The 27721-nt window shown below is 44.3% G+C and overlaps 1 protein-coding gene across 4 annotated transcripts in view; it reads left to right on the top strand.

The window, feature by feature from the left end:
- The first annotated feature begins 4605 nt into the window (after positions 1-4605).
- RHOT1 (ras homolog family member T1) overlaps positions 4606-27721 on the top strand; it is a 92940-nt gene continuing 69824 nt past the window's right edge. The window contains exons 1-4 of one of the 4 annotated variants that reach the window (XM_030208404.1): positions 4606-5063; positions 21668-21726; positions 23803-23884; positions 26597-26640. In XM_030208404.1, the coding sequence (XP_030064264.1) occupies positions 5027-5063; positions 21668-21726; positions 23803-23884; positions 26597-26640 (222 nt within the window). In that variant the 5' untranslated portion in view covers positions 4606-5026. The remainder of the gene's footprint in view (positions 5064-21667; positions 21727-23802; positions 23885-26596; positions 26641-27721) is intronic. The other 3 variants (XM_030208402.1, XM_030208405.1, XM_030208406.1) reach the window with 3 other exon arrangements.

Here is a 27721-nt window from a genome sequence, read left to right on the forward strand (position 1 = left end):
CGGTAAGAGTTCCCCGCCATGTACAGGGCGTCAGACTCACAGATCAGCAATGCGGCCGCACCGGAGAAGAGGACTTCAGCTGGCGGGGGTTGGGGACCCCCCCGCCAGCAAAGGTACCCGACGGCGGCAGTGGGGGACGGTTGGCGGCGGGAGGGGGGAGTCAAAGGGGTTGGCGGCGAGGGGGACCAGGGCCAAATCTACGGGGTCCCATGCCCCCGTGGCCCCACGTACCTACGCCCCTGCTTGTTCTCAGTGTCTTTCTTTTAAATTGAATGTAAATCACCTTGAATCTTGTATTAGAGAGCTGGTGAGAGATAATTCCCGCTTAACATTCTTATATGAAACTGTATATTGTTATTGTAAACCGCCCTGATCTGAAGAAGGTGGGCAGTGTATCCAGTTTTAATTAAACCCATAAACCATTATATTTGCAAAATATAGCAGTGCATGTTTGAATACTGGATTTGTAATACTGTATCAGATTATTTTGCTACATTTTCTTGAGGAAAAACCATTAGTTGCAGCTCTGCTCCTCAAAGTATTGGTGAATTTACATGCTTGCATGTTTTTAATAAATGGCTGTAAGCTGCACTGTGTTCTTCTCACACTCCAAAATGCACTATCGTGGGGCACAATCAGGCACCCTGCAGTAGTTCAGGCATTTGCGCTTCTCCGGCGCTACTTTTTTAGCGTTGGGGACGTGTTTGGGGCAGACAGCAGGCATGCCCAGTGCTATTTGGTTAGCTTAGCTACATTGCTGCACACCAACCGATTAGCTCATGGTTAGCGAGTGAGCCCTTTCTGCGAGACTTCTGTACACAATCTGCTATGTCTGGGTTCATTATTCTTTTGAGGTCATGGAGAGAGGGAAGGCAAAGGGAGAGGGAGAAGGATACATGGTGAGTTGTTAATCATGCTACATCACTCTTTTCTCTACCATAAACCAATAAAGTATCTTTATTTCTTATATCAAATATTGCACACCTGGATTCTTTTACAATTTTTGCCTGCTACCTACCCTGCGCTGCTTTTAGCAACATCATTTTGAATGTAAATCTTATTATTTTGATTGTACTACTTTATATTTCTGTACACCACCTAAAACTATTAGTGATAGATGGTCATCAATATATCTGTAAATATTTACACTAAGCGAAATAAAATAGGTGCTATTTTAAATCTCTCTCCTTGTCTCTGTTTCCTTGCCATAAGTCTGTGCTGAGGTGTGCTGCAGAATTTACAGATTTATAGGAATCTGACTGGTGCTATAATGTAAACACTTCTATTATGACTACTGGCAGGGCTTTTTACAGAATCACAGAGGCTTGGGTCAGTGCAAAATAGGAAGCCCCAGATATAAAAGCAGCTGAGGCAGATTTTTAGTAGAGGAGTGGCCTAGTGGTTAGGGTGGTGGACTTTGGTCCTGGGGAACTGAGGAACTGAGTTCGATTCCCACTTCAGGCACAGGCAGCTCCTTGTGACTCTGGGCAAGTCACTTAACCCTCCATTGCCCCATGTAAGCCGCATTGAGCCTGCCATGAGTGGGAAAGCGCAGGGTACAAATGTAACAAAAATAAAATAGATACTATTGGAGATTCTACATAGAATGTTGCTACTATTGGAGATTCTACATGGAATGTTGCTATTCCACTAGGCTGCGCAGGCTTCTGTTTCTGTGAGTCTGACGTCCTGCAGGACGTCAGACTCACAGAAGCAGAAGCCTGCGCGGCCACATTGGTGATCTGCGAGGGCCGACTTCTACATGGAATGTTGCTAGTGGAATAGCAACATTCCATGTAGAATCTCAAATAGTAGCAACAGTGGAGGAGTGGCCTAGTGGTTAGGGTGGTGGACTTTGGTCCTGGGGAACTGAGGAACTGAGTTGGATTCCCACTTCAGGCACAGGCAGCTCCTTGTGACTCTGGGCAAGTCACTTAACCCTCCATTGCCCCATGTAAGCCGCATTGAGCCTGCCATGAGTGGGAAAGCGCGGGGTACAAATGTAACAAAAACAAAAAAAATAGAAGTGTGCAAAGTTGTTTATAATTAAGGAAAAATCCAAATTAATTTTGTATTAAGTTAAATATTAAACATTTTTTCCAAAGAAGCCCCTTTTCTGTGAGATGCCCAGGTCAACTGGCCCTAAGGCATTCCCATTCTGGGGGACCCTGGCTTCTGCAGTCAGAGTGTAATGGAAATCTTTATTTCATATGGGCCACCTTAGCCTGTTTGGTTGCCTTGAGCTGAGATTGCAATCCTAGTAAATTATTGTGCAGCAGGCATTAATGGTATAACATAGCGCACCTGTAAAAAATACCTCTTTTTTGGGGGGCTGAAAATGGATGTGCGGCAAAATCAAAATTGCCGCATGTCCATTTTGGGTCTGAGACCTTACCGTCAGCCATAGACCTAGCGGTAAAGAATCTGGGCGGTGATAACCTATGCACGTCAAATGCCACTTGGCGTGCGTCCGTTACAAGTGCCAGAAAATAAAAAAATATTTTCCAGACGCATGCCAAAATTGAAATTACCGCAAGGGCCGCGCGGTAACTCCAATTTGGCGCACGTTCGGTGCCCTATGTAACTTATAGACCGATGCTCAAAACCTAATACGGGAGCTACAGGCAATTAGCACCAGACTCGTGCCGGCGTTAGTGAGCACAGAATGCTCAGAGCAGGGCCACTGAGAGGGGGGGGGGGCAAGGGGAACAAAATTCCCCAGGCCTCTAAGGGGGGCCCAGTGCCACAGTCCCACCCGCCTGCCCTCGGCTCCATTGTCGACCGTCTGCTGCCGGGCCAAGCCCCCTGCGTTGGGGTCACGGCGCCTCTCGCCTCCGTGTGGGGGCGCTGCAGGCGGCAGCGGATTGCCTTCCTTCGGGCCTCCTTCCCTCTTTGTGTCCCACCCTTGCGGAAGTTACTTCAGATGAGGGCGGGATAAAGGGAGAGAGGGGGGCCTGGGGGGAGGTGATCTGCTGCTGCCTGCGGCACTTTTGCACGGAGGTGGGAGGCGCTGTGATTTCGGTGCAGGGGGTCCGGCCCGGTGGTGGGCAGAGGGGGCAGTGGCCTTGGGGGGGGGGGGGGGAGTGGCGGCCTTACCCCAGGCCCGGCCAGTCTCTCGGCGGCCCTGGCTCAGAGGGCTGTAGCGCAGGAGACAACATGCATGTCAAAGATGAGTGCAAATAGCATGCAGATGTAGTCCATCAGATGTTAATGAGGTCATTTCCTATTTCCTCCCTATGCTCAGAGAACAGCGCACAAAACAAAGCTGCCCTTATCGCTGAAAACCTAATGCCAGCTTGGAGCACGCGTTGGATTGTTTGAAGAGAGAATTTCCCATGACTTTTTTTTTCTTTAAAATCTGCTGGCTTTTTATTTAATTTGAAAACAGAAGGAAGCCCGTGCAAGCCTCTAAGCGGTGGTTGTGAGAGGCAAATGTATGTGAGTCAGAGTAAACCCGAAAATGAAAGTACACATTGGCGCCTGTTTTCTGCTCTTGAATATGAGCTTTTCAGGTGAAAAACATTTTGAAAAGCTTATAGTTAAAGGCGTAGAACAGTGCCCAAGTGTGCTTTCACTTTCGGGTTTGCTCAAACTCGCTTATCACAATGCACCAGGCACGTTCCTCCCCCTTGCTTTCAGTCAAACTGCACATATCATTGGCATCTTTTTACGGTTGAGGAGATATTTTTCTGCGCTTCTCCAGCGGTATTGGTTGGGCACCGTTCTCGATGGCGCCAAATTTTGAGCATCGGCCCATTAATTGCCTAATTTGGTGCAAACTGATACTAACAACCAATAATTGGCAATTATTGGAGTTAATTGGAATTCGCCTAATTTGCAGTTAGGCACTTAATTACACTTAGGCAATGTTCTATAATGTTAGGGGTAAATTCTATATTTAAACACTATTCTATAGGCCGCGCTTAACGTTAGGCATGGTTTATGGAATAGTGCTTATGCCTGGGAATCACACCTAACTGTTGACGTTGCCATTTACATCAATTGAAAAGCATATCCCCCCTCATTCTATCACAACGCGCGTAAAATTGTCTATTGCTTATGTTTGATTTATTCTTACTGTACACCACCTTGAGTGAATTCCTTCCAAAAGGCGGTAAATAAACCCTAAATAAATAAAATAAAATAAATAAATAGTGCTTTTCAACTGCAGTCTTCAGGACATACCTACCAGCCAGGTTTTCAGGATATCCACAATGAATATGCATAAGATTTGCATACAGTGGACGCAGTGCATACAAATTTAACTTGTGGGTAGTTTAAGGACTGGGTTCAGTAACCCTGGTGTAGACCACCAGTACTATAAGTCAAAATTTTGCTCCATAATAATAATAATAATAAACGAGCGTTTGGGACACAAGTTGGTCTGCTTGCACCCACAACCAGAAAAAAAAAAAAAAAACCAACAACCCACAAACAAAGGGAAAAGATGATCCACTGCCCCCCCTCCACTATTCCCAGACACAAGACGCGCACTAAAGTATTTTGCCGATTGATATTGAAATGAGGATTGGATGCACCTCCTAAGCGGCTGTTTCCCCTCTGCGCGCGCGTTCTGGCACCGTTTGGTCCTCTGCGGCCGCCATACGGCTTCCATTCGCATTCCGCGTTGTTTGACCCTGCGCGGGCGCCGTAAGGTCCGTTCCAGACAGTGCTGTTGGTCCCTGCGCGGCCGCGGTTGGAGGTCAGCGCGCGAGTTCATCTCGCACTTTGGCGCAGTTCGTTCCTCAGCGGCCACGATAGACGAGTTCGCGTTTGGGCGCAGTTTGACCCTGTGCGGCCGCGGTAGGGTCGGAGGAGTGGAATGTGACATTCGCACCGTTGCTAGTGCTGTAAGAAGCCGGTTCGGCCGCAGCACGTTGATCGTGCACCGGTGGGGGGTTGAACCTGTGCAGGGCTCGCTTGTCCTTGTCTAGCGCCGGCAGAAGAGCTGCCGCAAGCTCCTTTTCCCGGCACCGGGCCCCCGATCCCATGTAAGCCTGGAAGTTCCCCGGAGGAAGCCGCGGCCATGAAGAAGGACGTCAGGATCCTGCTGGTGGGAGAACGTGAGTGTGAATGTTCTTGTACTGAGTTCCCTGACTAAGGAAGGGCACTCTTCATTGGATCTTGCAGTCACACGGCTCTCAGCATCTTTGTCTCTCCAAATTCATGCAATCTTCCACTCCAGTGCACCAGCATGTGAACATATATACTGCAAGCCCAACCTTAAGCTTGGAGACCAGTTTTCCTAGTGGCTTAACTGGGATTAATCCACTTGCATAAATCTGTCTTACACAGCCTTGCATAGGGTCTCTCCACCACAATCTTAATTGTAAAACTTTTAAATGGCACACAAACAAACAAAAAAAAAACAGTTTAGTTCTTTCTTTCTCTTGTTCAAATCACCTTCAGCACACTTCACCTGCATCCAGCCAGTGTTTCAGCACTAAACACTGGCAGAGAAATTCCCTTTCACATACTTAAACATGAAGCATGGGCTCACCCGGGGGTGGTGGTTGTAGTCATGGCCTTTGCCCTTTACCCTCTGCCCTCCCACATTGGTGTTATTATTATTAACATTTGTACAGCGCTATCAGACGCAAGCAGTGCTGAACACTTGACATAGAGAGACAGTCCCTGCTCTATAGAGCTTACAGTCTAAAAATACAGACAGACAAGACAATTAAGGGCGAGGGAAGTACTGGGTGAGAAGGAACAAGGATAGGGGAATTGAGTAGTGGTTAGGAGCCAAAAGCAGTGGTGAAAAGGTGGGTTTTCAGCATAGATTTGAAAACAGGTAGAGATGGAGCTAGACGTACAGGCTCAGGAACTTTATTCCAGGCATAGGGTGTCGCGAGGGAAAAGGGACGAAGCCTGGAGTTAGCGGTGGAGGAGAAGGGGGACGACAAGAGAGATTTGTCCAGTGAGTGGAGTTCACGGGGAGGAATGTAGGGAGAGATGAGAGTGGAGAAGTAATGGGGGGGCTGCAGAATGGATGCATCAGTAAGAGAAGTTTGAACTGTTTGCGGAAGCGGACAGGGAGCCAGTGAAGTTACTTTTTTTTTTTTGTTACATTTGTACCCCGCGCTTTCCCACTCTTGGCAGGCTCAATTCGGGCTAGTGTGGGTATAACGGTTTTGGCGGAAAATAAGTCGTGCTGCAGAATTTTGGACAGACTGGAGAGGAGAGAGATGGCTGAGAGGAAGACCAGTGAGAAGTAAATTGCAATAATCCAAACGAGAGGTGACAAGGGTTTGGATAAGGGTTCTGTTGTCTGTGTACAGTGCGCCCGGCCCGAATCTCTAATGCTAGAGCTCTGCATGTAGCTGAAGAAGGGACTGGCTGTTGGTCAAATCGTAATAAAAAGAAAATTAATGAACTTCAATTGTGCGACTAATATAACTTGCTACTTCTCAATTGAACGCTTTGCAGTATGTCCTTTAGACCATTACTAAGTTACCATTTTCATTCTGAAACTTCAGCACAAATTACTTTTAGGGGAATGATTTATCCAGGATTTTTCTTGTAGTCAGGCTTTCTTGGGCCGATATATTTATGAATTGTCCCCTATCTCTTTATGCCCTTCATTTGTAAAAGGTTACCAAGTACCACCAGGGGCGATTTTAGCTCAGTCCTGAACTTCCTGCAGTTCTATCATGATGCATTATGGCACCTACAGCACCGATTTCAATGGGTAACATAGTAACATAGTAGATGACGGCAGATAAAGACCTGCATGGTCCATCCAGTCTGCCTATGACAAACTCATATGTCTATACCTTACCTTGAATTTGTACCTGTCCTTTTCAGGGCACAGACCGTATAAGTCTGTCCAGCAGTATTTCCCGCCTCCCAACCACCAGTCCCGCCTCCCATCATCGGCTCTGGTACAGACCGTATAAGTCTGCCCTCCCCCATCCTCGCCTCTCAACCACCAACCCCTCTTCCCCCCACCTGCTCCGCCACCCAATTTCAGTTAAGCTTCTGAGGATCCATTCCTTCTGCACAGGATTCCTCTATGCATATCCCACGCATGTTTGAACTCCGTTACCGTTTTCATCTCCACCACCTCCCGCGGGTATCAGAGACTACAAATACCACACTAGTTTGGGATGTAAGTTCAAAATCAGAAATAGCCAAAGTTTCCCTTGTGAAGCTGAGTAACTTGGAAACTTTGCTTTTGAAGGTAGAAGCATTTGCTGTTCACATTATGTATATGTGTGTATATATATAATGTTTAATCCTCCCAGTTTGACCAGGGTTTAAAGGGCCTCATGTCCCCAGTGGGGGTAGGGTGTTACTCACGTATGTTATGTATACAGGGTCTCAATCTCAGGCAAACAAGCATATTTGAGGTGTATTTTTTTAAAGGGTTTTTGGATGATCAGCACAGAAAATGGATATACAAGAGGCAGAAATGGTGTAAGTTCCTGTACACTGCTCATGAAGTATTTCTGATTTTTAGTTATGGCTTGGAAAATGTTTTAAAAATTATTATTTAGGTCCTCAAAGAAATTATTTCAAGCAAGTACTCTTAGTGACTTTTAATGACTTCACGAGGAAAAGGCCTCGAGAAGCCCCTTGACACATAGAAAAGTCAACTTCCTCATCATCGGCCAGAAAAACCTCTATGTAATCTTTTTAACTTGGCTAAACAGTAATGAAACAAACTTAGCTCAATTTTATCCAGCAGAACTGAAAATATCTTTGTATCCTATTGCTAATACAGTCTTTTCTGTGTATAGGCTACAGTAGCTTTTTCATTCATTGGATCAACATAAGAAAAGCCAAAGATCATGATGGACCCTCAGCTTTGAGCCGCAAAAACGTATTTACAGCATTCTTAGAATCCAGTTATTTTTCACAGACTGTCCGCCTGTTCTCAGAATTGTGTATGGTTTGAAGGTTCAGCACCACGTAGTTTAGTAAATCCAAGATATAAAATGTTTTTCAGCCTCATACTTGCACTGTCCTGGTTGCCCATGCATGGATCAACTTCCATTGCTCACTGAGGGGGTCTTTTACCAAGGCGCGCACACGTTAGAGACACCCATAGGAATGCATTGGCGTCTCTAACGTTTAGCGCGCGCCTATTTTTAGCGCACGCTAAAAACGTGAGGGCGCCTTAGTAAAAGACCCCCTGAAGCGCTGAACATAATTTGTAGAACTTTACATGACAATATTCTAAATGACAACAGCAAAAGTCCAGATTGGCCCATCCAGGCTGCCCAGTTGCTACTCTGCCTTTTTTTTCTACATTCACCCCACCACCCATCAGGTGTTTTATCTTTTTGATAAGAGTTGCTTAATATTCTAAATGTTGGATGATCTTTTCAGCAGGATGGCCAGTGTATAAAGTAATCTGCATAAAGTTATATAAATAAAAGATGTATTTTGTAATCAAGCCTGAATGCTGAAACATTATGAAGGCATAACATTTTATAGATAGCACAGATAACATATGTGTATTGTCACTATTTGTATAGCTTCTCGCCCTACTCCAAATCTCTCTCCCCATTGTGGTTGCATTTGTTTTGATTACGTAGTGATTTCTATGGGCAAAATGAATCTGTAGATGTGCTGGCAGTGAAGAGGCAATAAAGTCTTCACAAATATAATCCGTAACAAAACCAGAACACAAACAGCCTAAGGGCCCTGTTTACCAAGGTGCACTAGTGTTTTTAGCATGTGCTAAAAATTAGCACACGCTAACCGTGTAGACGCCCATAAGTCTGGTATGAGCATTTACATGATTAGCGCGTGCTAGAAACGCTAACGCACCTCCAGCGCGGTTTAGTAAATAGGGCCCTAAGAGTGAAAAGCTTTATTCACAATAATTAAAAACAAAAATAACAGAAATAACAGACCAGCGTGCAGTCTCTTCTCCTGTACCAGTGCTCATTCAGCCCTTCACGGAGCCCAACGTGTTTCGGTGTCCTGCCTGCATCAGGACGGAGCTAACTTACAAAGATAGTACAGTACCACTAGTGATCTGATCACTGCTACGGAAGAAGAGTCTGCACACTGGACTGTTATATTTGGTTTACATTATCCTATATAATAAAACTCACCCTCAACGTTAAGAGGACACTGACGTCACTGTCAGGTCCTCCGGGCACTTCCTTCCGGTTTGCAGCCTTCTTGGTGGTGAAGCCACCGAAAACACTGTGTTGGGGCCCCGCCCTCGTGTCAAACGTGATGACGTTGAGGGCGGAGCAATGGCGTCAGTGGCTTCACAACCAACGACAAAGCAGATTGAAGGTGGCGTGCCGAGGTACGCAACAATGCCGGTCAGTGCCTTCAGAACACCGAAGGGGTGAGTAGGGAGGGGGGGAGGTTCGGAAGGAAACCGTGCGAGTGCCCGTTTCATTTGCATCAGAAACGGGGTTTTTTTACTAGTTGTAAATAAAGGTTTTGCACTCGGGCTGTTTTTGCTCTGTTTTTTTTTATGGATTGTCTTTTTTAACAAGCACTTATGCAGTGCAACTGCTTACTTCACAATTGTCCCCACAATTTATCTAGCCCATTGTGCGTTCAGCAAGATTTTTCTCTTGATGTAGAATGGGAGGAAAGTCTTAATGAATCAGGGCTTCAGTCTCAAAATGTCATTCTCTTTGGTGGTTAAAACCAAGTTTTCTTCATATTTAGAAAGGGCTAGACAAATCCAGATGCCACATTGCCTGAGTACCTGAAATTCAGTCCTTGGTGCATGACACTGCTCTAAGTTTAATAGCAGCTACTGCAGCTCTGCAGAACCCAACCAAAGATGGCTATTGCTTCTACTGACCTAGGGAGAGTACTGCCAGCGGCCCGAGGGTTGGAAAGGTCTGCTGTTGCTACTGCCCTGGCTTTGTCAAACGTTGCTGCCAGCCCGGGCCTAGGGGGGGAGTTTGTTGCTGCTGGTATTACTGCCAGCTGAGGGAGAAAAGCTGCCCCCTGATCTGGAAAGAGAGCCATCCAGGCCCAGGTTTAGGGGAAAACCTTGGCGAAGGTAGAATAAAGAACAAGATACAAAAAAGGACTAAAAAAGTAACAAAGAAAACTCAAAATTTGTCAAGGTGGATGGAATTTTCTCTGCTTCTGAAAACCTGATTAGTCCCAAAATTTTTTAGTCAATTTTTTTCATCCTTTAACTTCGGCAAGAAGCATTTTATTTTGTCCAAGTATCTTTATTAAATTTCAGATACTGCAAAATAGTAGCAACGATAATAATATTTAAAGGAGACTTGGCATAACTTCCATGGACTTAAGCATGATAGAGCAAAGAGAAAAAAAATAGGTATACAGTGCATTCCATTTAAGTACACGTCGGATAAGCGCGTGCTCTGTTTAACTGCATGCCGTATTTCGGTCCCGTTTTTGGCGCCATCAATTTCTATGGGGACCAACTTCGGTTTAGCGCACCACTGATAAGTGCAAGATTCGCTTATATGCATGGTTTAAGACCGCTCCTCTGCAGGAAAGACTCCGCATAAGCGCATGCACAGAATATGGAAGCCGATTGGCACGTGACAACGGGGCGATAAATTTGAAATCTCGTTGGTTAACTGCCACAGGCAGAATAAGCAAAAGAAAGTTGTTAGAGTGTACACTGGAGTCGTCATCATCATCACGCAGCTGTAAGCCTGTAACACTGGCTGAATGAGTAGAAGTTCTTAAAAAATTAGAAAACAGTCAAGCATCTATTGCTAAAGAATGTGGTGTCAATCCCAGTCAAATTTCACGTGTCTTGAAGCAGAAAGACCAGCTTCTGAAAGACTGGCAAAACAATACAAATCCACAACGGAAACGAAAACGGGCGGGAAAAGCTGAGGAGGTAGAAGATGCTCTTCTTCGGTGGTTTTCTCAAGTCAGGAGCAGACAGTTTCTTGTCAGTGGGTCTCTGCTTATGGAGAAAGCTAATCAGCTAGCTGAAAGTCTTGGAATAACTGAATTCAAAGCCACTGTTGGATGGTTGGAAAGACGGAAGGAGAGGAACAACATAAAATTCAAGAAACAGCATGGTGAAAAACAAGACGCTGATGACTTTGGTGCTGAAAATTGGGTTGTTTCAGTTCTTCCTACCATCTTGAACGAGTTTGCACCTCGTGACATTTTCAGTGCTGACAAAAACGGTCTCTACTGGCGAGCGATTCCTGACGGAACGCTTGCATTCAAACAAGCCGAAACTACAGGAAGTAAAACGTTGAAGGACCGACTGACGATCCTCTTTTGCTGCAATATGGATGGGAGTGAGAAGTTGGAACCACTTGTCATTGGAAAGAGCAAACAGCCCCGTTGCTTCAAGAATGTTAAGCGACTTCCTGTGTCATACGAGGCTAATGTACATTCTTGGATGACTGGGGAAATTTGGAAGCAGTGACTAAAGAAGTTAGACACTAGAATGCAGGCACAAAAGCGTCAGATTTTTTTTTCCTTTGTGGTAATTGTGCTGCACACAGTGATGATGTCAGGCTGTCTAATGTCAAGGTGAAATGAGCAGCGAGGCACATGCTGACGAAATTCAACAACCTCCTGTCACTTTTGCAAGAACGCTGGAGGGTCTCAACACCGTGTGGGCCTGTCTGGAGGCCACTGGATGTCAGTGCTATGACAGTTTTTACCATCTGGCAGACGTAGTCTATGGAACTCAGACACAATAGTGTACAGAGGACTATGACTGATTACTTCAAGTACGCCTAACGTCAGTTAATGGACACTGTATAACGTCAGTTAAGGAGACTATACTGTACGTATAATAAACAGTACTGTACATATGTTTATCAGATGTCAAGCTTCTTTGGGTCACAGTGGTTAAGTGCACGTGCTGGTTAACTGCATGTATTTCTTTGGTCCCAGACCCTTGCACTTAAGCGGATTGCACTGTATATACAGTATATTGGAATTTAAATGGGTACAATACATCAGTGTGAGAACAAACAGATCTGTGCATTCAGAGTTATTGACAGTGCAGTCACACAGCATCAGATTAGCTAGAACTGTACATAAACAGGTTTTGGGCAAAATGTGTTACCAGCTTTAAGCTCTGCTTTTGTTAAACTTTAGATCTCTCTATATAAAAGGCACCACCAACGTTCTAAATGAAGCCTCCAGCCGGAAGTGTGAAGGGGGAGAGAGATCCGGTTTCCCCATGAGTGTCTGCCCCGCCCTTGCTCTCTCTGTAACACAAACAGTGAAGGAAAACACAGCAAAGCACGAAATCAAATCGTTCTCTCTGTAACAGTGAAGGGCTCAGAGGGGGGAGGGGAGAGAGGGCAGAAGCCCTATCTCTGTAACACAAACACAGCACAGCAAGAAACTTAACACTGAAGGACTCGACTCTGAGGGGGGAGGGGACAGACAGCACAGGGGAAGGGAGAGAGGGCAGAGGGCAGGGACACACACACTCCCACATGCACACAGAAGTAAACCTTGCTAGCCCCCGTTTCATTTGCATCAGAAACGGGGCTTTTTTTTTTTTACTAGTGTTACAATATTATAGCATTAAGAAATGTCACATGCTAGTGAACTTCAACACCTTTGCTTTTCTTTAGAGTTCCTGTGAAGACAATGTGTGATAGATTAACAGCAAAGAGATGCTAAAGGCTCAGTATTCCAGCTCTCTCATCACCCTAAGGAAAAAGAGCTGCAAGATTACAACAAAGCAAAAATAATATTTTTATTTATTTATTTATTGCATTTGTATCCCACATTTTCCCACCTCTTTGCAGGCTCAATGTGGCTTACAAATACATCGTGAGTAATGGAAGTATATTAGGAAAATAGATAATTACTGTTACAGCAGGATTTTTGGTAACATGATAGTGATGAGACATGGTGGTAGTATAAAAACAGATATTGATAAACAGTTCAGAATTTATGTGGGAGAGTTTTGTTTATTCACATTGGTTGATTTTTGTGATATGCCATGTTAAAGAGATGGGTCTTCAGTAGTTTGCAGAAGTCCGTTATTTCGTAGATCGTTTGTAAGTTGCGCGGCAATGCGTTCCATACCTGTGCGCTCAAGTAGGTAAAGTTTGACGCGTGCATTAGTTTGTATTTTAGACCTTTGCAGTTAGGGAAGTGTAGGTTTTCTGTTGTATGTAAGCTGTATCCTGGAGCAAGAGAGGTGATTAGCTTGCACAGAGCTCCTGGAACGTTTCTCTTCTTGAATCTTGGGAATCCTGGGTTACCCTTGATTTGAGATCAAAATAATTTAGAAGTTGTTGATCATTATTGGTACTCTGAAAGGCTGTGCAGCCAGCTGATTGCAAGAGTTTCCTGACCAGGTTCCATCATGCACTTCGGTCATACTTCCTGTCGTAAAACTTCGCGCGCACAGTAAGACAAGACAGGACAGGTTTCTTCCCTTTGGAGCTCCTTATGTGCATATTGTGGTTTTTGAATAGGTTCAGTTCAATTACACATCAGATATTGACTGCTGAAGCAGGCATCGATTTACCGAAACACGGTTCCTGTTGAGTCTGACAAAGTCTGATGTTATTTCATTTATATTGACCTCTGGGTTTGGTTCCTTTGTAGCAGACCATTGGTCCTTCCCTACTCCTGTTCCCTTTACAAAACTCCAGAGATTCCAGACAAACCCTGAGTTAATGCAGGACGTTGATGATTCACATCAGCCTCTAGCCAAACGCTGTGATTGGCAGATTTGGTGTCGACCCATGAGGTATCTTGTGTAGATCAGGAGTTTGGACTGAGTTTCCAGTGAATCTGTCCGGAAAATAATGCTTTTCTTCCTTCCATTATGTCTTAAGATATTTTGCTGAAACTTTTTTTTTTTCGGGGAAGTTTCCTGCCACACACTAGTAGAAATTATTAATTTAATGTTCGACAAGGATTTATGAACATTTTTTCGGTTTAATATAAAACATTTGTGATGCTTTTAGCTTGATTAGACATTCTTCCTTTTTCTTAGTACAAAGTGTTCAGTCTAGTGTTTTTGTTTTTTTGTTACTTTTCATGCATTCATATCTCAGTTGATAACACCCTCATCCTCCCCGTCTCATCTGCCCGCAACCTCGGAGTCATCTTCAACTCCTCTCTCTCCTTCTCTGCGCATATCCAGCAGATAGCCAAGACCTGTCACTTCTTCCTCTTTAACATCAGCAAAATTCGCCCTTTCCTCTCTGAACACACCACCCGAACTCTCGTCCACGCTCTCATTACCTCTCGCCTTGACTACTGCAACTTACTCCTCACCGGCCTCCCACTTAGCCATCTATCCCCCCTTCAGTCTGTTCAGAACTCTGCTGCACGTCTCATATTCCGCCAGAACCGATATACTCATATCACCCCTCTCCTCAAGTCACTTCACTGGCTTCCGATCAGATACCGCATTCAATTCAAGCTTCTCCTTCTTACCTACAAATGCACTCAGTCTGCTGCCCCTCACTATCTTTCTACCCTCATCTCCCCTTACGTTCCCGCCCATAACCTCTGTTCACAGGATAAATCCCTCCTCTCAGTATCCTTCTCCACCACCGCCAACTCCACTCATTCTGCCTCGCCTCACTCTATGCTTGGAACAACCTTCCTGAGCCCTTACGCCAAGCCCCCTCCCTGCCCGTCTTCAAGTCTTTGCTTAAAGCCCACCTCTTCAATGCTGCGTTCGGCACCTAACCCTTACCGTTCAGTGAATCCAGACTGCCCCAATTTGACTGCCCCTATCGGACCGACCGTTCACTTGTCTATTAGATTGTAAGCTCTTTGAGCAGGGACTGTCTCTCTTTGTTAAATTGTACAGCACTGCGTAACCCTAGTAGCGCTCTAGAAATGTTAACTAGTAGTAGTAGTCATTAAATTATTCAGTAGTTCAGAATCTTGTCCCATTCTGTTCTTGTGGCACAAAAGATTACTAAGTAAGGCTTGTGGGGTGGGGCCAGCACTCAGGTGGTAAGTGCCATCGCTGCCATGTAGAAGGTTCCCAGTTTCATTCCTGAGTCAGGTGTTCAGCTCCCTGGGTCGGCTGAGGATGCTGTTGAGGTATTTTTTTAAAGCCTCTCGGAGAGAGAAGAGATGGACTGGGAGAGAGTTATAGTCATTACTGAAGAGGGACTTCTGCTGGACGGATTCAGGGCCCATAGTAGCGGGGTTCCAGAAGGAATCCAGGACATTGCCCCTAGCCCAGAGCCATCGCTGCATTGATCAGATTAGGTATGTAAGGGACATGGGTATAAACTAGAGGAGAGATCCCAGGCTTATTGTGGATGAAGGCTCACGGTGCTGAATCCCAGCTCTGGTTATCATAGTAACATAGTAGATGACGGCAGAAAAAAGACCTGCACGGTCCATCCAGTCTGCCCAACAAGATAACTCATATTTGCTGCTTTTTGTGTATACCCTACTTTGATTTGTACCTGTGTTCTTCAGGGCACAGACCGTATAAGTCTGCCCAGCACTATCCCTGCCTCCCAACCACCAGTGCCTCCTCCCAACCACCGGCTCTGGCACAGACCGTATAAGTCTGCCCAGCACTATCCCCGCCTCCCAACCACCAGTCCCGCTTCCCACCACCGGCTCTGGTACAGACCGTATAAGTCTGCCCAGCCCTATCCCCGCCTCCCGATCTTGACTAAGCTCCTGAGGATCCATTCCTTCGGCACAGGATTCCTTTATGCTTATCCCATGCATGTTTGAATTCCGTTACCGTTTTCATTTCCACCACCTCCAGCGGGAGGGCATTCCAAGCATCCACTACTCTCTGTGTGAAAAAATACTTCCTGACATTTTTCTTGAGTCTGCCCCCCTTCAATCTCATTTTATGTCCTCTCGTTCTACCACCTTCCCATCTCCGGAAAAGGTTCGTTTGCGGATTAATACCTTTCAAATATTTGAACGTCTGTATCATATCACCCCTGTTTTTCCTTTCCTCCAGAGTATACATGTTTAGTTCAGCAAGTCTCTCCTCATACGTCTTGTAACGCAAATCTCATACCATTCTCGTAGCTTTTCTTTGCACCGCTTCAATTCTTTTTACATCCTTAACAAGATACGGCCTCCAAACTGAACACAATACTCCAGGTGGGGCCTCACCAACGACTTATATAGGGGCATCAACACCCCCTTTCTTCTGCTGGTCACACCTCTCTTTATACAGCCTAACAACCTTCTAGCTACGGCCACCGCCTTGTCACACTGTTTCGTCGCCTTCAAATCCTCAGATACTATCACCCCAAGATCCCTCTCTCCGTCTGTTCCTATCAGACTCTCCCAGCCTAACACATACGTCTCCCGTGGATTTCTACTTCCTAAGTGCATCACTTTGCATTTCTTCGCATTGAATTTTAATTGCCAAACCTTAGACCATTCTTCTAGCTTCCGTAGGTCCTTTTTCATGTTTTCCACTCCCTCCGGGGTGTCCACTCTGTTACAGATCTTAGTATCATCCGCAAATAGGCAAACTTTACCTTCTAACCCTTCGGCAATGTCACTCACAAATATATTGAACAGAATCGGCCCCAGCACCGATCCTTGAGGCACTCCACTACTTACCTTTCGCTCCTCTGAGCGAATTCCATTCACCACCACCCTCTGGCGTCTGTCCGTCAACCAGTTCCTAATCCAGTTCACCACTTCAGGTCCTATCTTCAGCCCCTCCAGTTTATTTAAGAGCCTCCTGTGGGGAACCGTGTCAAAAGCTTTGCTGAAATCTAAGTAGGTTACGTCCATAGCTCGTCCCTGATTCAATTCTTCTGTCACCCAATCAAAGAACTCAATGAGATTCGTTTGGCACGATTTCCCTTTGGTAAAACCATGTTGTCTCGGATCTTGCAACTTATTGGCTTCCAGAAAATTCACTATCCTTTCCTTCAGCATCGCTTCCATTACTTTTCCAACAACTGAAGTGAGGCTTACCGGCCTGTAGTTTCCAGCTTCTTCCCTATCACCACTTTTGTGAAGAGGGACCACCTCCGCCGTTCTCCAATCCCTCGAAACCTTTCCCGTCTGCAAGGATATATTAAACAAATCTTTAAGAGGACCCGCCAAAACCTCTCTGAGCTCCTTCAATATCCTGGGGTGGATCCCGTCCGGTCCCATGGCTTTGTCCACCTTTAGCTTTTCAAGTTGTTGATACACACTTTCTTCCGTGAACGGTGCTGTATCCACTTCATTCTCAATTGTATTATTTTCAGTCCATCATATCATTAAGCTGGAAGTGGAAAAGATCAGGAGAAAACTGCCAAGCCTGAAAAAGTTTGGAGGGAATGAGGGTGGGGAAGAATCATCTGAATCCAAGATGGTCAAATGTGTTTACTATCATTCTGTGTAACAAAGTTCTATGATTGCTGTGTCAGCCCACACAGATATGTAGAAGTGAATAAAAGTTGGGGCTGATAACCTTTTTCAATTGCATTTACTATGGCAGTTTATACAGTTGGGTTATCTAGTTTGAGGCCGTTTACAATGCAAAGTAAAATTTGCATTAAGTATAGAAGAACATCTGTAACTAAAATGAAAATAAAATGCCAGTCTTTCAGTACTTCATACAAAAACGTTGCTTCTCCTTCCCTGTTCCTTCATTTCATTTCCTTTGTCTATAGTTTGCAGAAATCAGTATAGGAAACCTCTCCTTTCAGTTCCAAAGTCAAAGAACTCCCCAGAAATGGAGCCCCTCCTTGTGTATCTGGTTACACGTGTTTGCCAGTCTGACGGCTTTAGCCGAGAGAAGTTCCAGGCGACACTCGGACCGAGATCTTAATGCTATAACAGGGCGGTATCTCTACATCTGATTGCTTAAATACAGCAGGCCAATCCCATTCAACACTCCGCACACCACTGTTGTATTTAATTGGTAATCAGTGTAAGGTTATAAGAGAATGCATGGCCGTTTCCTGCTTCTTTTTATCTTTGTCCTGAGTGACATTGCCGAAGGGTTAGAAGGTAAAGTTTGCCTGTTTGCGGATGATACTAAGATCTGTAACAGAGTGGACACCCCGGAGGGAGTGGAAAACATGAAAAAGGACCTACGGAAGCTAGAAGAATGGTCTAAGGTTTGGCAATTAAAATTCAATGCAAAGAAATGCAAAGTGATGCACTTAGGGAATAGAAATCCACGGGAGACGTGTGTGTTAGACGGGGAGAGTCTGATAAGTACAGACGGGGAAAGGGATCATGGGGTGATAGTATCTGAGGATTTGAAGGCGATGAAACAGTGTGACAGGCGGTGGCCGTAGCTAGAAGGTTGTTAGGCTGTATAGAGAGAGGTGTGACCAGCAGAAGAAAGGGGGTGTTGATGCCCCTGTATAAATCGTTGGTGAGGCCCCACCTGGAGTATTGTGTTCAGTTTTGGAGGCCGTATCTTGCTAAGAATGTAAAAAGAATTGAAGCGGTGCAAAGAAAAGCTACGAGAATGGTATGGGATTTGCGTTACAAGACGTATGAGGAGAGACTTGCTGACCTGAACATGTATACTTTGGAGGAAAGGAGAAACAGGGGTGATATGATACAGACGTTCAAATATTTGAAAGGTATTAATCCGCAAACGAACCTTTTCCGGAGATGGGAAGGCGGTAGAACGAGAGGACATGAAATGAGATTGAAGGGGGGCAGACTCAAGAAAAATGTCAGGAAGTATTTTTTCACGGAGAGGGTGGTGGATGCTTGGAATGCCCTCCCGCGGGAGGTGGTGGAAATGAAAACGGTAACGGAATTCAAACATGCGTGGGATAAACATAAAGGAATCCTGTTCAGAAGGAATGGATCCTCAGGAGCTTAGCCGAGATTGGGTGGCAGAGCCAGTGGCGGGAGGCGGGGATGGTGGTTGGGAGGCAGGGATAGTGCTGGGCAGACTTATATGGTCTGTGCCAGAACCGGTGGTGGGAGGCGGGGCTGGTGGTTGGGAGGCAGGGATAGTGCTGGGCGGACTTATACGGTCTGTGCCCTGAAAAAGACAGGTACAAATCAAGGTAAGGTATACACAAAAAGTAGCACATATGAGTTTATCTTGTTTGGCAGACTGGATGGACCGTGCAGGTCTTTTTCTGCCGTCATCTACTATGCTACTATGACAGGAATGTGGCTCTCAAAAGCTTGTCAGCAGTGCATTAAGTTAGTCAAGTACAACTTGATTTATTTTTATTTCCACGTTAACATTCTGATCCACTTCACATTCTTGTGTAATGCATATTTGTCTTTACTGGGTACAGCTTTACACAGGGTAGAAAAAATCCTGTGAATCGGGTCACTTGGAGGGCTAAAATCCAGCAAAGCCTATATAATGTTTGTGTGTATATATGGAATATGACAGCAGATAACGACCATGTGGCTTATCCAGTCTGCCCATCCACGGCAACTGCTCAGCTCTAGAATCCCTGCTTGTTACGTGCTTTTTCTGAATTCAGATACAGTCTTCATCTCCGGGCAGCGAACAGGGTGGAGTAATGTTCCAAGGCCCGAACAGATATCGGATATCTTCCAAAAGCGTTTATTCTCCTTACATGAATCACCTGGACCTGACACAGTCCGTGTTTCGGCTGTTATGCTTTCCTCAGGGGTCACAGCTCGGAATATGTGATTTTGATAACTTGGAAAAGATACTTCAGCAGGGACAAATTTCTTTACAGAAGGGCTGGTGGATGTGTGGAACAACATCTCAGTGGAGGTGAAGAACGTAAGCAAAAGCAAAAGGGGCGGGGAAAGTCCTTCCACAGCAATCAAAACAGGTAGCAAACAGGGTGGAGGAATGATCCAAAGACCGAACAGAAATCAAATATTTTCCAAAAGCGTTTATTGTCTTTACAAAGTCACCTGAATCACCTGGACCTGACACAGTCCGAGTTTCGGCTGTTATGTCTTCCTCAGGGGTCACAGCTTGGAATATGTGATCATGATAACTTGGAGAAGATACTTCAGCAGGGACAAAACGTAATCCTTGAAAGCATAGAGATGCGCATAGTGTCATAGCTTTCAAGGATTACGTTTTGTCCCTGCTGAAGTATCTTCTCCAAGTTATCATGATCACATATTCCAAGCTGTGACCCCTGAGGAAGACATAACAGCCGAAACTCGGACTGTGTCAGGTCCAGGTGATTCAGGTGACTTTGTAAAGACAATAAACGCTTTTGGAAAATATTTGATTTCTGTTCGGTCTTTGGATCATTCCTCCACCCTGTTTGCTACCTGTTTTGATTGCTGTGGAAGGACTTTCCCGCCCCTTTTGCTTTTGCTTACGTTCTTCACCTCCACTGAGATGTTGTTCCACACATCCACCAGCCCTTCTGTAAAGAAATTTGTATCGTGGAATCCCTTATTTCAGAGCTTCATTTCTGTTGAAAGAGGCCTCCCTCCTGCTATTTACACCTTGGAGATATTAAAATTTCTGAAAAAAAAATGTCTATCTTAAGCCTGTTCCCATATGCTTTATGACAAAAACCTAGTGACTGTTTTAGTAGCTTCCATCTGGTCTGACTCATAGAGGGAAAAATAGTGGCAGATTATCGAGAGTGAAGTTCTGACCTTGTAGTTTGTACTGCTCAAGGCCTCATGCCCTCATTTGTTTTTCATTTCCCCAGTTTCTTTTTTCTTTGGGGGGGGGGGGGTTAAAAAAATTGGTGGTGAGGGAGGGGGGGTCCGATAGCCAAAATTATGCATAGATGTGACCTGATGTTAGTTACATACATTTAGAAGTCTTCATTAAGTTACCTTTGAGTTCCAGCTTTGTATGTATGCTGTGGAACAGATACGAGACTGTTCTCCTGGAAAGTATTATTTTTGTATCATTGGTTTGTTAATAAAGACCTCCTTTAAAATAAAATGGCAGCAGATAAAGATCATGTGACCTATCCAATCTGCCCATGCGTACCATCTATCCCTCTCTCTCCCTTAGAGATCCTGTGTGCTTGTCCCATGCTTGTTTGAAGTCAAAAACTTAAACAGGATGGAGTTTGCCTTTCTGAAGGTGTCTTCAGAACTGTACGTACTGTTCCAAATGAGGTCTGATCAGAGGTTTATACAGAGGCACGATCGCCTCCTTTTTCCTGCAGGCCATTCATCTCCCTATGCACCCAAGCATCTTTCTGGCTTTGCCGTCACCTTGCTAACCGTTGGACCACCTTAAAATCATTGGATACATTTGACTTTAGATTAAAGAAAAAGTAAAATAAAATAAACAGATCAAGATCAAAAAGTGAAAAATTTTGAGAAAAAGCGCTAAGCAAAGTAACAAACAAAACAGCAAAGAAATGAAAAAGTAAGGAAAACACGTTCCTTGGTTTTCAAATGTTTTGACTGGTGCCCACGGATGTCCGCTCACAGGACAAATCCCTCCTCTCAGTACCCTTCTCCACCACCGCCAACTCCAGGCTCCGCTCATTCTGCCTTGCCTCACCCTATGCTTGGAATCAACTTCCTGAGCCCTTACGCCAAGCCCCCTCCCTACCCATCTTCAAATCCTTGCTCAAAGCCCACCTCTTCAATGTTGCTTTCGGCACCTAACCTTTATACCTTTCAGGAAATCTAGACTGCCCCTATTTGACTGACTGTACATTTGTCCTTTAGATTGTAAGCTCCTTTGAGCAGGGACTGTCCTTCTGTGTTAAATTGTACAGCGCTGCGTAACCCTAGTAGCGCTTTAGAAATGTCAGGTAGTAGTAGTAGTTCTAAATATGTTTCCACCCCTAGTCACACATACTAAAATGTTCTGCTGACAGCTTTGTTTCTTTGTCTTACACAGCTAGAGTTGGGAAGACGTCGTTGATTATGTCTCTGGTCAGTGAAGAATTTCCAGATGAGGTAAAGCACCCAGAATAGTATCTTTATATTTCAACATTTTTTTATTGATGATAATGCCAAAAAAAAAAAAAAAAAAGAAAAGAAACATGTTCAACAATATGAATATACATAGATTCAAATATGAAAGTATACTCAATAAAAAAAAACAAAACAAAATGATACTGTTCGTCATCAAACTTTTAACTTTTTTATCCCCGTCCCACCCCTTTAGTTAACCTTTCCAACAATTTGTTTGATGTCATCGTAGAGAATAACATTTCACATTTATTCTGTATACTCCATTTAATCGATCAACCACAGAACAAACTGGATCTAGGTGTACAGCATACCATCCACATTTTAGCTTACTCCCCCCCCCACAATCCTACCCCTTACTTTTCATTAACCTGCCTCCCCCCCCTCAAGAGAACTGCAATTACCCCATCCTTCATCCCCCTTCTCCTCCCCCCCTGCCCCCCTCTCTCCCCCTCATCTCTTATTCACCCAGTCCTCCATTCTGCATGCTTGCCCTTTACAATATTACTCCCTATGCCCTGCCGCACAGAATAGTATCTTTAAATCTCACCGTTCTCGAAGAAACGCTGCTGACTCCTGATGAGAGACCTACGTAGGAGCCTGTTTCAGACTGTACAAATTAAGAGCACAGACTGCATTTGCTTCTTGCACTGGATCTGAAAGCAAAAGTCTGTGCACTGTGAAGAGAGAGAGAGAGCGAGAGTAGAAGGGTCCTTTTACAAAGATGTGCTATGCTCAACACGCATGCAGCATGCACCAAAACAAGACAAGACTACCGCCCTCCCCTGGTGGTAATTTCAGATTTGCTGCGCACCCGTAACGTCTGAATGATTTATTTATTTCCTTCCACTTGTGGCGTTTACGGCAGTAATCAGCAATTGGCACGCACCGACTGGCCACCGTGCGTATAGCGTGGGAGCCCTTACCGCTAGATAAATGGGTGGCGTTAAGGTCTCAGGTCGGTTTTAGGCGCGCGCTGGTTTCAGTTTTACCACATGCCCTTTTCCCATCCCATTTAAAAAAGAAAACAACCCTTTTTTGCAGACGCAGTAAAAACTGGCCTGGCACGTGCCCAAAATGTGCGCCTACAATACCACAGGCCACTTTTTACCATAGCTTCGTAAAAGGACCCCAGAATGAGGTGAGTGAGGGTAGTCTTCAGATAGCTGGTTAATACAGTAAAAGGCTTTTTAGTTGTGTAAATAGCTTTACAAGGCTGTTCACTAATGCACAGTAACCTACGCTAACATTAAGCGGGTTGCAGAAACTTTTTTGCGAGTTAACAACTCTGACTCCACTAATATTAGGCTTTAAAGAACTGGAAAATATAAGTTATAAGATCAGCCTACTGGGTCAGACCAGTGGTCCATCTAGCCCAGTATCATGCTTCCAACAATGGCCAATCCAGCTCAGAAGTACCTGGCAGAAACCCAAAGAGTAGCAAGATTCCAATCCTAAAGAGGAACAAGAATCCCAAATAGTAGCAACGTTCCACGTAGAACCCCTAAAGAGGAGCAAAATTCCATTCAGAATCCTAAATAATAGCAAAATTCCATTCAGAACCCCAAAGAGTAGCAAGATTCCATTCAGAATCCTAAATAATAGCAACATTCCATTTAGAACCCCAGAAAGTAGCAAGATACCAATCCCGGGTGGCTTCCTCCATGTCTTTCTCAGTAGCAGACTATAGACTTGTTTACCAGTACTTTAGATCCTGGACAAAGGTATGTATATATAAGTATAAAATATAACATTGTAGATTTTTATTTTGAAGCTGGAGTCTGAGTCGGTACGTTTTTACTGACACCGACTCAGACTCCACCCAAAATTGCTTCTGACTCCGACGCCACAGCACAAGAATGTTCAGAGAATCTAAGAAAAGGAAATTGCTTCCAAAAAGCTTGAACAGGTTGAGTTCTAAAAATGAAATTGTATCAGCGTGCGTCCATCTGTTATTGCTCGATATAAAAGGGACTCTGTATGATTATGGAAATGGTGGTATGTAGTTTACTGAACTGCTTGTTTGAACCCCTCCCTCCCCAATGTTTGCTTATAATACAGGTTCCACCACGTGCTGAAGAAATTACCATCCCGGCTGATGTTACTCCGGAGAGAGTCCCTACGCATATAGTGGATTATTCAGGTAACAGAGTGGATTTCTTATGTTTGTTTGTTTTTTTTTGTCTTGCTTTGGGACATTTGATGCTTGTGCTTGTTCTCTCGTACACTACCTGATCTTCCAGCTTCCTTTGACATTTCTCTTCCTTCTTATTTATTTATTTTATTTTATTTTATTGCATTTGTATCCCACATTTTCCCACCTATTTGCGGGCTCAGTGTGGCTTACTATACATTGTAAATGATGGAAATACAGTTTGTTACATTACGATTATGGGTTACATTGTGAATAGTTAAGGAAGACAGAGTCAGATCAATCACCTTTGGGGCGTAGAAACGAAAGGATATGACGTTGGGGAATTACTACGCTGATCTACTAATAGCAAGAGAGCGATGGGGTAGACATTTTTTATCTGTGGGTAGATTGTTGCATGGGAGAGAGTACGGGGAAGTGGAGTACATGGGGTAATATCTTGAGGCGTTGTTATGGTGTATATGGGATTTATATGTTTTGATCCTTGCGGTATGTTTTGTCAAAGAGATAGGTCTTCAATCGTTTGCGGAAGTCTGTCAACTTTCTGGAGAATATGGCACGTTTTTAGAGACATAATGGGGGAAATTCTATATATGGCGCCTTTAAAATTGACATTGTAAAACCACGCGGTTAGCGTGATTCTATAAACTACGCCTAAACTTAGGCCTACTTTATAAAATACACTCGTGCGTTTAGGCGCATCCATTTAGGCTACCTAAAACCAGGCCTAAATACCTGCACCTAAGTTAGGCGCAGATTGGGTGTATTCTGTAATAGCGTGAATAGTTTTTTTTTAATGCCCATGGCCACGCCCCCTTTTTGACTGCATTAGAATTTACGCGCATTGTGTTATAGAATACACCTAGAAAGTTGTGCATGTAAATTCTAATTAAAGCCAATTAGAGCCACTAATTGCTTAAAATCCAATTATCAGCACCGATTGGCTAGTTAATTAAGTTGTGCGCACAATTTGGCTATGCGGCCATATTGCGCACGACGTTAAGGTGCCATATACAGAATTTGGGAAAATATCTGTTGTAATTTATACATGTTATTGACGGAAACCTATTTACTGATAATCCATATGTAAGTAAATCTAAGCCCTAAATTTGGGCAATGTACCTGGAGAAATGAAAGTCCTAAAACTACAGTGGATTAATTGATATATGGTCTCTAGAATATTCCATTCAACAGAGAAACAAAATGACTCCCCTCATGACGATGTATCTTCAGTATGTTCCATGCAGCTACACATACAAAATTTATTCCTAGAGGTAAAAATTGTTATTAAATTAACTTTGTGTGAATGGTGATCTGATCCCAGCGTAAAGGAAAACGGACAGTCAACCATTCTTCCAATGTGACAATTTTAGTAAGTTGTTAAAGCCTTATGAAGAATTTGCGGACATTTAAAAAAAATATATACCACACCAACCACAAAATAAAATCAGCCAAAAGTAAATCAAGGGTGGAACTGGATAATTCTCAGTCACAGGCTTTTGGAACTTCAGCTTTCCCTGGGCTGGGATCTTAATAGTCATGAAAATGCAGTTTAAACATCCATTTTCTACAAAGATATCATCTCTACCAGTACCCCATTAGCTAATTTTTTTTATTACATTTGTACCCCTCGCTTTCCCACTCATGGCAGGCTCAATGCGGCTTACATGGGGCAATGGAGGGTTAAGTGACTTGCCCAGAGTCACAAGGAGCTTCCTGTGCCTGAAGTGGGAATCAAACTCAGTTCCTCAGTTCCCCAGGACCAAAGTCCACCACCCTAACCACTAGGCCACTCCTCCACTGTTGCTACTATTTGAGATTCTACATGGAATGTTGCTATTCCACTAGCAACATTCCATGCAGAAGTCGGCCCTTGCAGATCACCAATGTGGCCGCGCAGGCTTCTGCTTCTATACGTGCAGGACGTCAGACTCACAGAAACAGAAGCCTGCGCAGCCTTCTACATGGAATGTTGCTAGTGGAATAGCAACATTCCATGTAGAATCTCCAATAGTAGCAACATTCCATGTAGAATCTCCAATAGTATCTATTTTATTTTTGTTACATTTGTACCCTGCGCTTTCCCACTCATGGCAGGCTCAATGCAGCTTACATGGGGCAATGGAGGTTTAAGTGACTTGCCCAGAGTCACAAGGAGCTGCTTGTGCCTGAAGTGGGAATCAAACTCAGTTCCTCAGCTCCCCAGGACCAAAGTCCACCACCCTAACCACTAGGCCACTCCTCCACTTTAATTAAAAAAAAAAAAAGTCTGATTCGCTGTTAAATTTCCCTCTCTGGATTGTGTGCACTCAGGGAGACAGTCTGGCCTGTGGTCTTCTTTTAAAATAACTTCGGTTTCTGCTGAAGTTTATTTTTTACACGGGGATGCTGCATTCCCAGGGAATCAGCACTTAGGATCCATTTCTGTACTTGCACATTTTAGTATGAGAAGTAAATGATAATGGTAGCTCTTAATAATTGAAAGAATTGGAGACAAGGCCGGCTCTCTGTTCTCCTAAAAATAAAACATAAATAAATACATACATTTGTTCTGTGCTTACGCTGCCAAGAGACGGTCACAACTACAACCTTTTAAAGGGAATGAAAGCATTAAGCGGTTGTATGGAGGAATACTAATTGTAAATTGACGTAGCGTTCTGGCCTCTTACAACGTCTGCCAGTAACTCCTGTTTTCTTCTCTAGAAGCTGAACAAACGGATGAGCAACTGCACAATGAGATTTCCCGGGTGAGTGGAGCGGTGATGTTTATTGCCGCTTTCTGATACTCTCGGGAATATTTTATATACATGGCCTGAGACAATATTACTCAACCCTTGGTTCTTTTTTGCCACTATATGCCAAACCTTTCTATTCAGAGCTAATACATAAAAACATTTAATATGAAAGCAGAAAAAGACCCTACGGCCTATCTAGTCGTCCCTTCCTCTCTCTGAGGTCCTCTGCTCTGTCCCATACATTCCTGAATTCAGATAGAGGCGGGGATAGGGCTGGGCAGACTTGTACGGTCTGTGCCAGAGCCGGTGGTGGGAAGCGGGACTGGTGGTTGGGAGGCGGGGATAGTGCTGGGCAGACTTATACGGTCTGTGCCTGTGCCAGAGCCGGTGGTTGGGAGGTGGGGATAGTGCTGGGCAGACTTATACGGTCTGTGCCCTGAAGAGCACAGGTACAAATCAAAGTAGGGTATACACAAAAAGCAGCAAATATGAGTTATCTTGTTGGGCAGACTGGATGGACCGTGCAGGTCTTTTTCTGCCGTCATCTACTATGTTAGATACAGTCCTTGTCTCCACCGCTTTCATGGGAGACTGTTCCATGAATCCATCACCCTTTCTGTAACAAAAAATTATTCTGAATGTACCCATTTCACCTTCATCCTATGAATGTTTTATGGTTAACCTGATAGGAGTGTATGGGTGGGTTTTAAGTCTAATACATAAATGAAAAGACACCCCCCCCCCCCATCTTTCCAGAGCTTTCTTTCCCTTGAAAGAGGCCTGAGTGTTGTGCATTTGTACCTCTGAGGTATTTAAATGTCTCTGACGTGCCCCCATCCTGCCTTTCTCCAGGACTACCTCCCGTATGCTTTAAGATAGACTGTTGACCGTTTTAGCTGCCACACTCTGCACAGACTTCATCTGGTTTCCGTTCTTTTGAAGGTCTGGTCTGCAAAGTTGCATATAGCACTCAGAATGCAATTTTCACTGTTTTAAGTGGTGTAGAGGTGGTCTCTACGTTTTGTAGAATGGATTGTAAGCCTGTATTCTTTTGTGCATTTTGATTTTCCTGCTTGAGGTACCACAATGGAAT

The sequence above is a fragment of the Microcaecilia unicolor genome, chromosome 6 (assembly GCF_901765095.1).
Source record: "Microcaecilia unicolor chromosome 6, aMicUni1.1, whole genome shotgun sequence".
NCBI lineage: Eukaryota > Metazoa > Chordata > Amphibia > Gymnophiona > Siphonopidae > Microcaecilia > Microcaecilia unicolor.